We start from the raw sequence: 12,532 nt of genomic DNA on the forward strand, positions 1-12,532 counted from the left end.
CCACACACTCAATCAAACAGACACCTGTTCACACACTCAATCAAACAGACTCCTGTCCACACACTCAATCAAACAGACTCCTGTCCACACACTCAATCAAACAGACTCCTGTCCACACACTCAATCAAACAGACACCTGTCCACACACTCAATCAAACAGACACCTGTCCACACACTCAATCGAACAGACACCTGTCCACACACTCAATCGAACACACTCCTGTCCACACACTCAATCGAACAGACACCTGTCCACACACTCGATCAAACAGACACCTGTCCACACACTCAATCAAACAGACACCTGTCCACACACTCAATCAAACAGACACCTGTCCACACACTCAATCAAACAGACACCTGTCCACACACTCAATCAAACAGACTCCTGTCCACACACTCGATCAAACAGACACCTGTCCACACACTCAATCAAACAGACACCTGTCCACACACTCAATCAAACAGACTCCTGTCCACACACTCGATCAAACAGACACCTGTCCACACACTCAATCAAACAGACACCTGTCCACACACTCAATCAAACAGACACCTGTCCACACACTCAATCAAACAGACACCTGTCCACACACTCAACCAAACAGACACCTGTCCACACACTCAATCAAACAGACACCTGTCCACACACTCAATAAAACAGACACCTGTCCACACACTCGATCAAACAGACACCTGTCCACACACTCAATCAAACAGACACCTGTCCACACACTCGATCAAACAGACACCTGTCCACACACTCGATCAAACAGACACCTGTCCACACACTCGATCAAACAGACACCTGTCCACACACTCGATCAAACAGACACCTGTCCACACACTCGATCAAACAGACACCTGTCCACACACTCAATCAAACAGACACCTGTCCACACACTCAATCAAACAGACACCTGTCCACACACTCAATCAAACAGACACCTGTCCACACACTCGATCAAACAGACACCTGTCCACACACTCGATCAAACAGACACCTGTCCACACACTCGATCAAACAGACACCTGTCCACACACTCAATCAAACAGACACCTGTCCACACACTCAATCAAACAGACACCTGTCCACACACTCAATCAAACAGACACCTGTCCACACACTCGATCAAACAGACACCTGTCCACACACTCGATCAAACAGACACCTGTCCACACACTCAATCCAACAGACACCTGTCCACACACTCAATCAAACAGACTCCTGTCCACACACTCAATCAAACAGACACCTGTCCACACACTCAATCAAACAGACTCCTGTCCACACACTCAATCAAACAGACACCTGTCCACACACTCAATCAAACAGACACCTGTCCACACACTCAATCAAACAGACACCTGTCCACACACTCAATCAAACAGACACCTGTCCACACACTCAATCAAACAGACTCCTGTCCACACACTCAATCAAACAGACACCTGTCCACACACTCAATCAAACAGACACCTGTCCACACACTCAATCAAACAGACTCCTGTCCACACACTCGATCAAACAGACACCTGTCCACACACTCAATCAAACAGACACCTGTCCACACACTCAATCAAACAGACTCCTGTCCACACACTCGATCAAACAGACACCTGTCCACACACTCAATCAAACAGACACCTGTCCACACACTCAATCAAACAGACTCCTGTCCACACACTCGATCAAACAGACTCCTGTCCACACACTCGATCAAACAGACACCTGTCCACACACTCGATCAAACAGACACCTGTCCACACACTCGATCAAACAGACACCTGTCCACACACTCGATCAAACAGACACCTGTCCACACACTCAATCAAACAGACACCTGTCCACACACTCAATCAAACAGACACCTGTCCACACACTCAATCAAACAGACTCCTGTCCACACACTCAATCAAACAGACACCTGTCCACACACTCAATCAAACAGACACCTGTCCACACACTCAATCAAACAGACACCTGTCCACACACTCAATCAAACAGACACCTGTCCACACACTCGATCAAACAGACACCTGTCCACACACTCGATCAAACAGACACCTGTCCACACACTCGATCAAACAGACACCTGTCCACACACTCGATCAAACAGACACCTGTCCACACACTCGATCAAACAGACACCTGTCCACACACTCAATCCAACAGACACCTGTCCACACACTCGATCAAACAGACACCTGTCCACACACTCAATCAAACAGACACCTGTCCACACACTCAATCAAACAGACACCTGTCCACACACTCAACCAAACAGACACCTGTCCACACACTCGATCAAACAGACACCTGTCCACACACTCAATCAAACAGACACCTGTCCACACACTCAATCAAACAGACACCTGTCCACACACTCGATCAAACAGACACCTGTCCACACACTCGATCAAACAGACACCTGTCCACACACTCGATCAAACAGACACCTGTCCACACACTCGATCAAACAGACACCTGTCCACACACTCGATCAAACAGACACCTGTCCACACACTCGATCAAACAGACACCTGTCCACACACTCGATCAAACAGACACCTGTCCACACACTCGATCAAACAGACACCTGTCCACACACTCAATCAAACAGACACCTGTCCACACACTCAATCAAACAGACTCCAACCTCTCCACAATGGCCAAGACCGGAGAGCTGTGTGAGGACATCAGGGATAAACTGTAGACCTGCACAAGGCTGGATGGGCTACAGGACAATAGGCATCAGCTTGGGGAGAAGGCAACAACTGTTGGCGCAATTATTAGAAAATGGAAGAAGTTCAAGTTGCCGGTCAATCTCCCTCGGTCTGGGGCACCATGCAAGATCTCACCTCGTGGGGCATCAGTGATCATGAGGAAGGTGAGGGGTCAGCCCAGAACTACACGGCAGGACCTGGTCAATGACCTGAAGAGAGCTGGGACCACAGTCTCACAGAAAACCATTAGTAACACACTACGCCGTCATGGATTAAACTCCTGCAGCGCACACAAGGTCCCCCTGCCCAAGCCAGCGCATGTCCAGGCCTGTCTGAAGTCTGCCAATGACCATCTGGATGATCCAGAGGAGGAATAGGAGAAGGACATGTGGTCTGATGAGACACAAATAGAGCCCAATACAACCCCAAGGACATCATCCCAACCGTGAAGCATGGAGGTGGACACATCATTCCCTGGGGATGCTTCTCTGCACAGGGGACAGGACGACTGCACCGTACTGAGGGGAGGATGGATGGGGCCGTGTATCGCCAGGTCTTGGCCAACAACCTCCTTCCCTCAGTAAGAGCACTGAAGATGGGTCGTGGCTGGATCTCCCAGCAGGACAACGACCCGAAACAAACAGCCAGGGCAACTGAGGAGTGGCTCCGTAAGAAGCATCTCGAGGTCCTGGAGTGGCCTAGCCAGTGTCCAGACCTGAACCCAGTAGAAGATCTTTGGAGGAGCTGAGAGTCTGTATTGCCCAGCGACAGCCCCGAAACCTGGAGGATCTGGAGATGGTGTGTGTGGAGGAGTGGGCCAGAATCCCCAGTGTGTGCAAACCTGGTCAAGAACTACAGGACACGTATGATCTCTGTAACTGCAAACACAGGTTTCTGTACCAGATATTAAGTTCTGCTTTTCTGATATATCAAATACTTATGTCATGCAATAAAATGCAAATTAATTACTTAAAAATCATACAATGTGATTTTCTAGATTTTTGTTTTAGATTCCGTCTCTCACAGTTGAAGAGTACTTTTTATCATATGTCTTGGAGTATCGCAATATGGTATCGTGAGATTAGTAACATGTGTCGAATCGTGACATGAGGGGATCGTTACACCCTTATTATTAACAAAAACTATTTTGCCAGTGCTGTTTAATAGCCTTACCTTATAGTGTTTATTCATCAGTGTTAGTGAGACTCTTTCTATCATGTGTGTGTGTTAAAGGTGCAGTAAGTGATTTCTGAGAAATGCACAGACCGAGCACCACAACACACTTGTAGCCAATCAGCAATAAGGGGCGTGTCCACTCGTTAAGGGGAGGAGCCTGTGTTGCATAACGTGTTTGTGGATTTAGGGGCGGGACTATCAAGATAGGGGTATCTATCTATCATTTGTATCAGTGTAGCGTAATTGGTTCACAGATGATGCACTAGTGATGATAGTGAGCTAATGCTGAACACTCACAGTCTCTCCAGCTCTCTCATGTCATCGAACGCTCCTCGCTCCACCGTGCCGATCTGGTTCTCCATCAGCTGCCTGCTCAACAACACACACAACAGCACATCACACAACAGCACATCACACAACAGCACATCACACAACAGCACATCACACAACAGCACATCACACAACAACACATCACACAACAACACATCACACAACAGCACATCACACAACAGCACATCACACAACAGCACATCACACAACAGCACATCACACAACAACACATCACACACAGGGATCGCTCGCTCAATCAACATTGCCTGTATTGGTCAGCTGGGGTCGTGTGTGTGGAAGCTGCCTCAATATAGATCTGGACCACAACTGGCCAACGTTGAGCATTATTCACTAGCATTAATGTTTCCCTCTAAAAGTTAAAGGGTTAAGAGATGTAAACTCAGTCAGTAATGACTCTCCCTCATGTTGTTCCCGTCAGACTCTCCTTCATCTTCGGGACACAAATGAAGATATTAGTGGTTAAATCTGAGCGCTGTCTCACTCCTCCAGAGGCTTCTGTTGTAATCGAAACTTGCCGGCCCAGAAAGTTAGTAAAGACAAAGTTTAAAATAGTCCGAGTGACTACAGCGGCTCAACCTGAAGTTTATCAAGCGACCAGAATACTTTTTGTGCCAAAAAATAACTAAATAGCGACTTTATTCAACTATATAGTTTAATGAGTGTATTGCTCGTTGTTATTGCGTTGACTAATGTGAAATAATGGGACTTGTTGTAAACTGCACAACAGCCGGAGTCATGCGATCAGATGCATCCGCTCTTAAGATGATCATCACATATTTAGTATATACAAATATATAAATGCAGAACTCACAAAACTCGAAGATACTTGAGTCCAGAAAGGTCATTTCTGTTGATGCGTGTGAGGTTGTTTCCATTCAGTTCCCTAGAAAAAGAAACAAGAGTTATGTGTCAGTGTATTTTCAATCCAGGTATGGACATAGCATTACTGTAATGCTCAACAAGTGGCATAAAGCACACACACACACACACGCACGCACGCACACACACAATAACTGTACAAAACCAGCTGGATGAATTGCTGCTGTAAAATACTGTGTGTGTTCTTCTGCTCATTATTGGGAACATGTGTTTCTTTTCTGTTGTAACCCTCGTCCCCAATCACTGAGAGAAACACACACTCACACACACAAATCTCGCATGAATACTGGATAGAAAGTCATGCACTTTGCATTGGTTGTAATGAGCCCTCCCGGGAGCCGGCGCACAGATGTTCACACAGGTGCACAGACTGATGTCCGTCACACACACACACACACACACACACACACGACTGATGTCCGTCACACACACACACACAGGACTGATGTCTGTCTCACACACACACACACACACACACACACACACACACACACGACTGATGTCCGTCACACACACACACACATAGGACTGATGTCCGTCACACACACACACACACACACACACACACACACACACAGGACTGATGTCCGTCACACACACACCATGTGGAGATGCGCCGCCGTAAACTTCTCAAATGTTCTTAAGAGAAACTCTGCAAGACAATATCAGAACACTTTATATGAACTAGCAGTCATTATAGCATTACTGTTTTCTTAATGTCTAACTCTATATTTTGATGGTCCACCCCTTACAGAACGGGGATATAATGCAATATATTACATAACACATTTCCATATATGGGAAACTAGTGCTTATATTTTTCAATATAATGCAATATATGCATTGATATGTATGGCTATGTAACCTTTTAGTGATTTTTTTTTTTTGCTTGTATTTGTTCATTTTTGTTATTTTGCATGTTCTAATCTCTGTATTTTCTGTATTTGTCTAGGGACTCCAGATGTAAATTAGTCCTGTGGCTATAATCCGGCATGTTTACGTCTGTTTTTGTTGTTTCAATGCAGATGTTCATTAATGTGCATTGTCCCTATCAAAAAATAAATAAAAATGGCTGTATATATATTATTTTGTAGTTCAGTCTTTCTGAGATCGGATCTGCGCTTGAAGAATTTAGAGAAAGTCTACAAGAAAATATGTGAAACTATATTTATTTGCAACTACATGTCCACTTGTAGTCATTATAATATCTGCCAAGACTTTATTTGGATGGTCCACCAACAGACATCTACAACAAGTAACTTTGCAATCACGTCAACTTATTCTACTAATCCTGTAACGTCTAATGAGAGTTAGTTGACATGTTGCAAAGTTACTTTTAATTACTTACTAGTATAAAGTCTAAAGTGGACTAACAAATGAAGTGTAACCAAAATATGAACCAAGTGCATCTAAAATTGATGTAAAATAACCGTCTCAAACTCAGTAATGTCTTACAGTAAAACCCACTAGTTAACTTAAACTTGAACTACACACAGCTCCAGCAGAACACACTGAGCGTCTCAATCACAGCCGTGTTTAGAGATCTTTAGTGATCTAACCACATCCCAGATCAATAATGATCCATCCAGGACAACATGTGCTCCCCATAATAATCCCTTACTCACGGTCACTAGAAGAAGTGTGTATGACTAACATTAGTCCGTTTTAACCCCTCGCCTCCTGCACTGTAGAGAAGCAAGTCTGTTATTTATAAAGCCGATTAAAACTACAGTAAGTGCTGAACGTGAAAGAAAAGTGCAACTAACCATTTTTATTTACCGTAACCAAAACTCCATTCACACTTTTTACATTTATAAAACATGAAAGTTATTTTAATCAAAATATTTTAGTTTTAGCATTATTTGCGTTGTGGATGGATTCTTTTGAACTTTTTTTTAGAAATATTAAGTTATTGCTTCTCTGTGATCTGTACATTAAAGTAATGTGTGATCTAACGAACCCGGTAACACATGAAGCTCATTACAGCGCTAAACCCGACTGTGGTGTGCGTTTAAAGAGTTAACTACTCCTGGCACAGTGCCATCTCTGCCGGAACACAGTCGAGTTAGCGGGAATCCACCACTCATTAACCAGCTAATGAATTAAAGGAGAGAAGCAGATTTCAGGGAAACCCTTTGATCGCTAGAGTCGGAGCTTTAATGAGTCGGGTCCATCAAGCAACGCAAGGTCAAGAAGAGGTTAATCAATGAGGGTCCATGAACAGCTCCTTACCCGGCTGTCATCAGATTATTCCCATTATTATTCATCATAATGTTTGCATTGCAGTCCGCATAGGCCAATCTTGTTCATCTCTTCCTCACTGCTTAATTAGACTAGATGAGCATTTCAATTGGAGGAAGCCAAAGCATTTAAACACAAGCACGACCTGGCCTTCTATTTGCTCCAATGCATCTGAAGGGCGTTCGTTGAGGCACGTTTTCTCCATTAGTTTGGTTCATTGAGCCATATACCGTATGAATCCGCACCATATTTGGTGTATTAACACATTTTGTGGAAGCGAAGCAAACCAAGAAGAAATTGCAACATCATAACAATTTTAATCCCCGTTTCGTGAACAAAGCAAATGATCTACAGGTCTGAAAACGCTAAGACATTTAAGAACTGAAGTCCTCCTGTGGTCAATCATTGTATCCCTTAAAACTCATCTTTAATCAACAAAATTACATATTTAAGCTTTTACTTTGGAAAAAAAGTCTTTATGCCTTAAAATATCTTGAATGTAACTCGACAATCTCACCTCATTTAGTATGCGCGGTTTTATGAATATGCAAATGAGCCCCGCCTCCACTCACTCACTCACTCAGAGATCCACTGGTGGACGATCACACGTTGATCTGATTGGTCAAGGTAGTGTGTGACGTCAGAAACACCAGCGATTTCAAACCGTGTTTTTGAGACTGTCTTTGGTTCACTGCAGTTTTAAGCAGAAAATACTCAGCAATGCTGTCCACTTATGAACTTACACATGTGTGTGTTAAAGCAGATTAATAACTCCACATACACACATATTACACCACAGGGGGACTTTAACACACACATGAACATGATCTGCTATGTGACTGTCATCACAAACACCTCTAAAAGCTCTACATTCACAAGCTAATCTTATATTGGTTTTGATGAGATTTATCACTGGGATCCACAGCAGAGCCTATAGTGTTTCTCGCTCTGAGCCGCCGTCCACTTCCCAGACAATCAATAAGCAATCAGTGGAAGCGCACAGGGCCGCTCGGGCCGCGGGAGGAATGCTTGAGTACATGCGAGCGGGAGTTCACAGCGATCCTCCGAGTTTAAAGAGAATTCTCAATCAGATCATCATCCGCGGCGTTTGATCTGCGGCGCAGCGGCTTCCGGAGACAGTATAAATAGATGCACTAGCATAGATAAAATAAGAAGGGTCGAGTCTCTGGACGTCTGAAGATGAACGCCGGGTACATACGAAATGACTGAGATTATTCATTTAAAGAACAGAGCGCCTCAGAGCGCATTAAATAATCCGTCTGCTTTAAACAGTCACGCTGGACGCATGATATCTGCACATCAGAGACGGGGGCGTTTACTTTTGCACTGAGCGACTCTATCCACTACTAGCTTCAGATGCACGTCTTTAAATGGGTGCTATAACGCCCTTTTCACTCATGTAAAATAAGTCTCTTTTAGAGTGTGTGTGTGAAGTTTTAGCACAAAATACCCCACAGATATTTTTATATATCATGTTAAAATTGTCACTTTTTGAGGGTGAGCAAAAACGTGTCCCTTTATATGCAAATGAGCTGCTGCTCCCGGCACAGGGGGCGGAGCTTCAAGAGCTCAAGTGCGATTGTGTGTGTTAGCAGCTCCGGTTACCTCACACACACACACACACACACACACACACACACACACACACACTGAAAATTACATTTCAAAAATCTTTTAGCTTTTTATGTTCAAACCGGAGTCAATAATGGAGAGACTCGAGAAGAAGTGACAACATGTAGAAGCAACAGGACATTTCTGAATGGTTTGTTGATGAATTTATGTAGCTAGTTATCTTCTAGTCATTGATTAGCATATTTTGTCTTGATTATGTATAAATTGTGTTCAGGGGGCGGGGTTTATGTAAATTTTAGGGTTGGTGATGTCACTAACGGGAGGAATGTCGTGTAGTTCCTACCAGCCGTTTGTTGTAGTCCTTAAAAAGCGATTTCTTTAAAAGCAAATATCTCCCTTTGCTGTGAACTTTGAGCGCTGTAACTTTGCAGATGTTGTTTATGATCAAACAGCAACATTACACACTAACTACAGTTAGAAAAGTGAAATCATACTCAAGGACTGTGTTAGGCACGTCTGCATGAGGCGGACGGCCGGGCAGAAGCACAGGAGCTGTTGTTCTGTGAGCGAGAGTCAGGTCTGAACTGGGGGTTAATGGGGAAAGCTGGGAGAAATGGGGAGGGGGTGATTTTCACACTTACTGAACACACACTCATTACAGAATCCATCAAAGACATCCTGAAGCCTGGATGTGATAGAAATGCCCTTTGACAAGTGCAAAGAGACTGGTTTTGTTCATCACCCCCAGTGATCAGACTGTGAGCCGGTCGACTCGAGGACACGCTCGCTCCTCAGACTGCAGCCGGGACGCCATCGGCGGAACACAACTTCGGATGTAGTCCGCATATAATATTAAACTAGCCAGGGCTTCAAATTCAATTTAAAACATGAATTCCTTCAAAACTCAAGGTGGTTCTGACATTCCTCATTCATTTCACATTTATTTGTAAAGCGCTTTTCACAATACACACCGTTTCAAAGCAGCTCTACAGAAAAAGCACGAGTCCACATTACAGTTTACAGTGTGTTATCAGAGGAAATGGTCTATGCATTTTAGAAATGTAAATATACAGATCACAGTTAGATATACATGTATAAACAATTCAATCATTTATGCAAACAATGTAATAATTTAAGGCAGAAACAATAAGCTCATTGAAGTAAAGAAAACTTGTTTGTTATTTGTATTATTATTTGCAGAACTATATTCTGAAGAGCGAGTGATATTAGAAAAGTTGAGTAGGTTTTACTTAATTTTATACCGTTGAAACTTACGCTTTAATTTCTCCGAGCTTCAATTACTAATATAGGGTTTACTTTATTTTGTGAATTCTTGCCTGAACAAACTTTTTCTTGTAGAAATTGCATTAGTTTTTTCTGTAGCATTTACTTCACCACGTAATCATTTTTTTATCAGTGTATAATATTAAACTAGCTGATTTAAAACATGAATTCCTACATGTTCCGACATGTATAATTCATCAGACTTCCTCGTTTAATTCAATTCACATTTATTTCTAAAGCGCTTTTCACAACACACACCGCTTCAAAGCAGCTCTACAGAACATGCACATTACAGTGTTATCAGAAGTGACTGTCTAAGTTATGCATTTCAGAAATGAACATATACAAATCACACAAATAAAATGTATAAACAATTCAATAATTTATGCATTTAAACACTGTAATAATTTAAGGCAGTATTGAAGTAATGAATACTTGTTTGTTAACAAATGATGATTATTTGCAGAACTACTGCATTTTAAGGAATGACTATACAATTCTATATAAAGCAATCGTGGGATTAACATCAAAATGTATTGTCTGATGTTAAAAAGTATGTTTATTGCATAACCTCGCTTTAAATTGTTTGCTCAGATTAAGCATAATTCATGCAATTTTATATTTATTTAAAGAATTAAAAGAACAGTTTTGGGTTTATCTTTGTATTGTTCAACTGATGGATGTTGATATGGGATTTAGAAAGTAATTAGTAATAAGAAATTAAATACTCTTTAGAAAGAGTAATTAGTACTTTAATTACACTGCTGAAGATGTAATTAGTAACTAGTAATTACCGGTAATTACTTTTTTAGAGTAAAGGTCCTTGCACACTGAGTCTGAAATTTTCGCAAGTTAAAAAATAAATACGACCTCACGTTGTGCCAATCACGTTTACACACTCCCTGCGAAACTTTCGTCCGTCATAAAAAAATCGTATCGGGTTTGATTTCTGCGCTTTTTGCATCCGAAGCATTTTGACAACACAGAGCCACCGAATGCCGAATACGAAAAATGCAAACACAAATTTCAGACTCAGTGTGCAAGAATCTTAACTTACCCAACACTGGAAGTACTGAACACTTGTCTGTGCACACATGATTGTTTGCAGAGACTGACTAAAGCCCTGCACAGAGATCATCTGAACGTGAGCGGGGGAAGAGTGGACGGAGAAGGGAAAGTTCTGAAGAGCGAGCTGACGGAGAGATGTAGACGGAAGTTTCTCCTTCTGTCAACATCACGTCTGACTGTACCTGTCCAGGACGGCAGTGCCTCATCCAGCTATTGTTCTCATTGCATTCCTCCCGGTAATGATGCACACACACACACACCCCCTCCTCCCCAACACCTACACACACACAGATGGACGTGAAGAGTGTACTCACAGCCTCTCAGCGTTTCGGGGGATGTTCCTGGGCATGGTTCTGAGCCCGAGCCCGTGGCAGTCCACAGTGGTGCCGCTGCACGTGCACAGCGCCGGACACGCCACGACCGCCTCACACACCAGCAGGATCCACACACACACCTCCACCAGCCTCGCGGAGTATCCGTATCCTCCTCTCATGATCTCTGAGACCGTTTCCAGAGGAAGAAAAAAAGCGGCCGCTTCACTTTCCGCACAAACTCTCCTTTTCCTCTTCTTCTTGGAGGAGTTGCTTGGTCGCTTGTGTGCGTAACGCGCTCCACGACTAAAGAAAGGGGATACGGGGAACAAAAAATCTCTATCCTCTCTTCACACACACACGGCAGTAATCCATCACAAGGATCTACAAATAGCAGTTCCTGGACTCCTCCTCTCTCTCTCTCTCTCTCTCTCTCTCTCTCTCTCTCTCTCTCTCTCTCTCTCTCTCTCGCACCCCTCCCTATCCTCACTCGCCCCCACCCATGGCAGAACCTTAAACTCCCCTCTCCCTCTCTCTCTCAGACGGCACATGGCACGCCGCCGCCCGTCCTCAGGCAAAGGCCCCTGTGAAGAGAGGGGTCCGAACCCCCACGGCCCTCCCCTCCCCAAAACAGCCCTGTATAATCATGCTTCGGGATGGGGGAAGGTTAGCAATGCAGGGAGCAAAATGACACAGCCTTTGTGGAAAGCATGTGGACTTTTTTTTTTTGTCGCTTGACTTCTTTATTGAAATCCAAACCTTGGCTGAAGAGAGCAAGAGAAAAAAAATCTGATTCTTGTTTGTTTGCACAGTCATTTCTCTGCCTCTGATGAGGACGTAGATTGTCTCGGCATTGCACTTTGATTGAAGTTTTCTCTATTTTATCACATTAACTATTCAAC

General features: G+C 43.4%; 1 protein-coding gene across 3 annotated transcripts in view; it reads right to left on the reverse strand.

Annotated features, from left to right (window-relative positions):
• slit1a (slit homolog 1a) overlaps positions 1-12,532 on the reverse strand; it is a 113,438-nt gene that overhangs the window by 90,063 nt on the left and 10,843 nt on the right. Inside the window, exons 2-4 of one of the 3 annotated variants that reach the window (XM_079634761.1) lie at positions 11,634-11,936; positions 5,066-5,137; positions 4,201-4,272 (exon numbers count right to left, since the gene is read on the reverse strand). In XM_079634761.1, coding sequence (XP_079490887.1) covers positions 4,201-4,272; positions 5,066-5,137; positions 11,634-11,812 — 323 coding nt within the window. In that variant the 5' untranslated portion in view covers positions 11,813-11,936. Of the gene's footprint in view, positions 1-4,200; positions 4,273-5,065; positions 5,138-11,633; positions 11,999-12,532 lie in introns of those variants that run through there. The other 2 variants (XM_079634760.1, XM_079634762.1) reach the window with 2 other exon arrangements.

The sequence above is a fragment of the Phoxinus phoxinus genome (genome assembly GCF_949152265.1).
Source record: "Phoxinus phoxinus genome assembly, chromosome: 14".
Classification (NCBI taxonomy): Eukaryota; Metazoa; Chordata; class Actinopteri; order Cypriniformes; family Leuciscidae; genus Phoxinus; species Phoxinus phoxinus.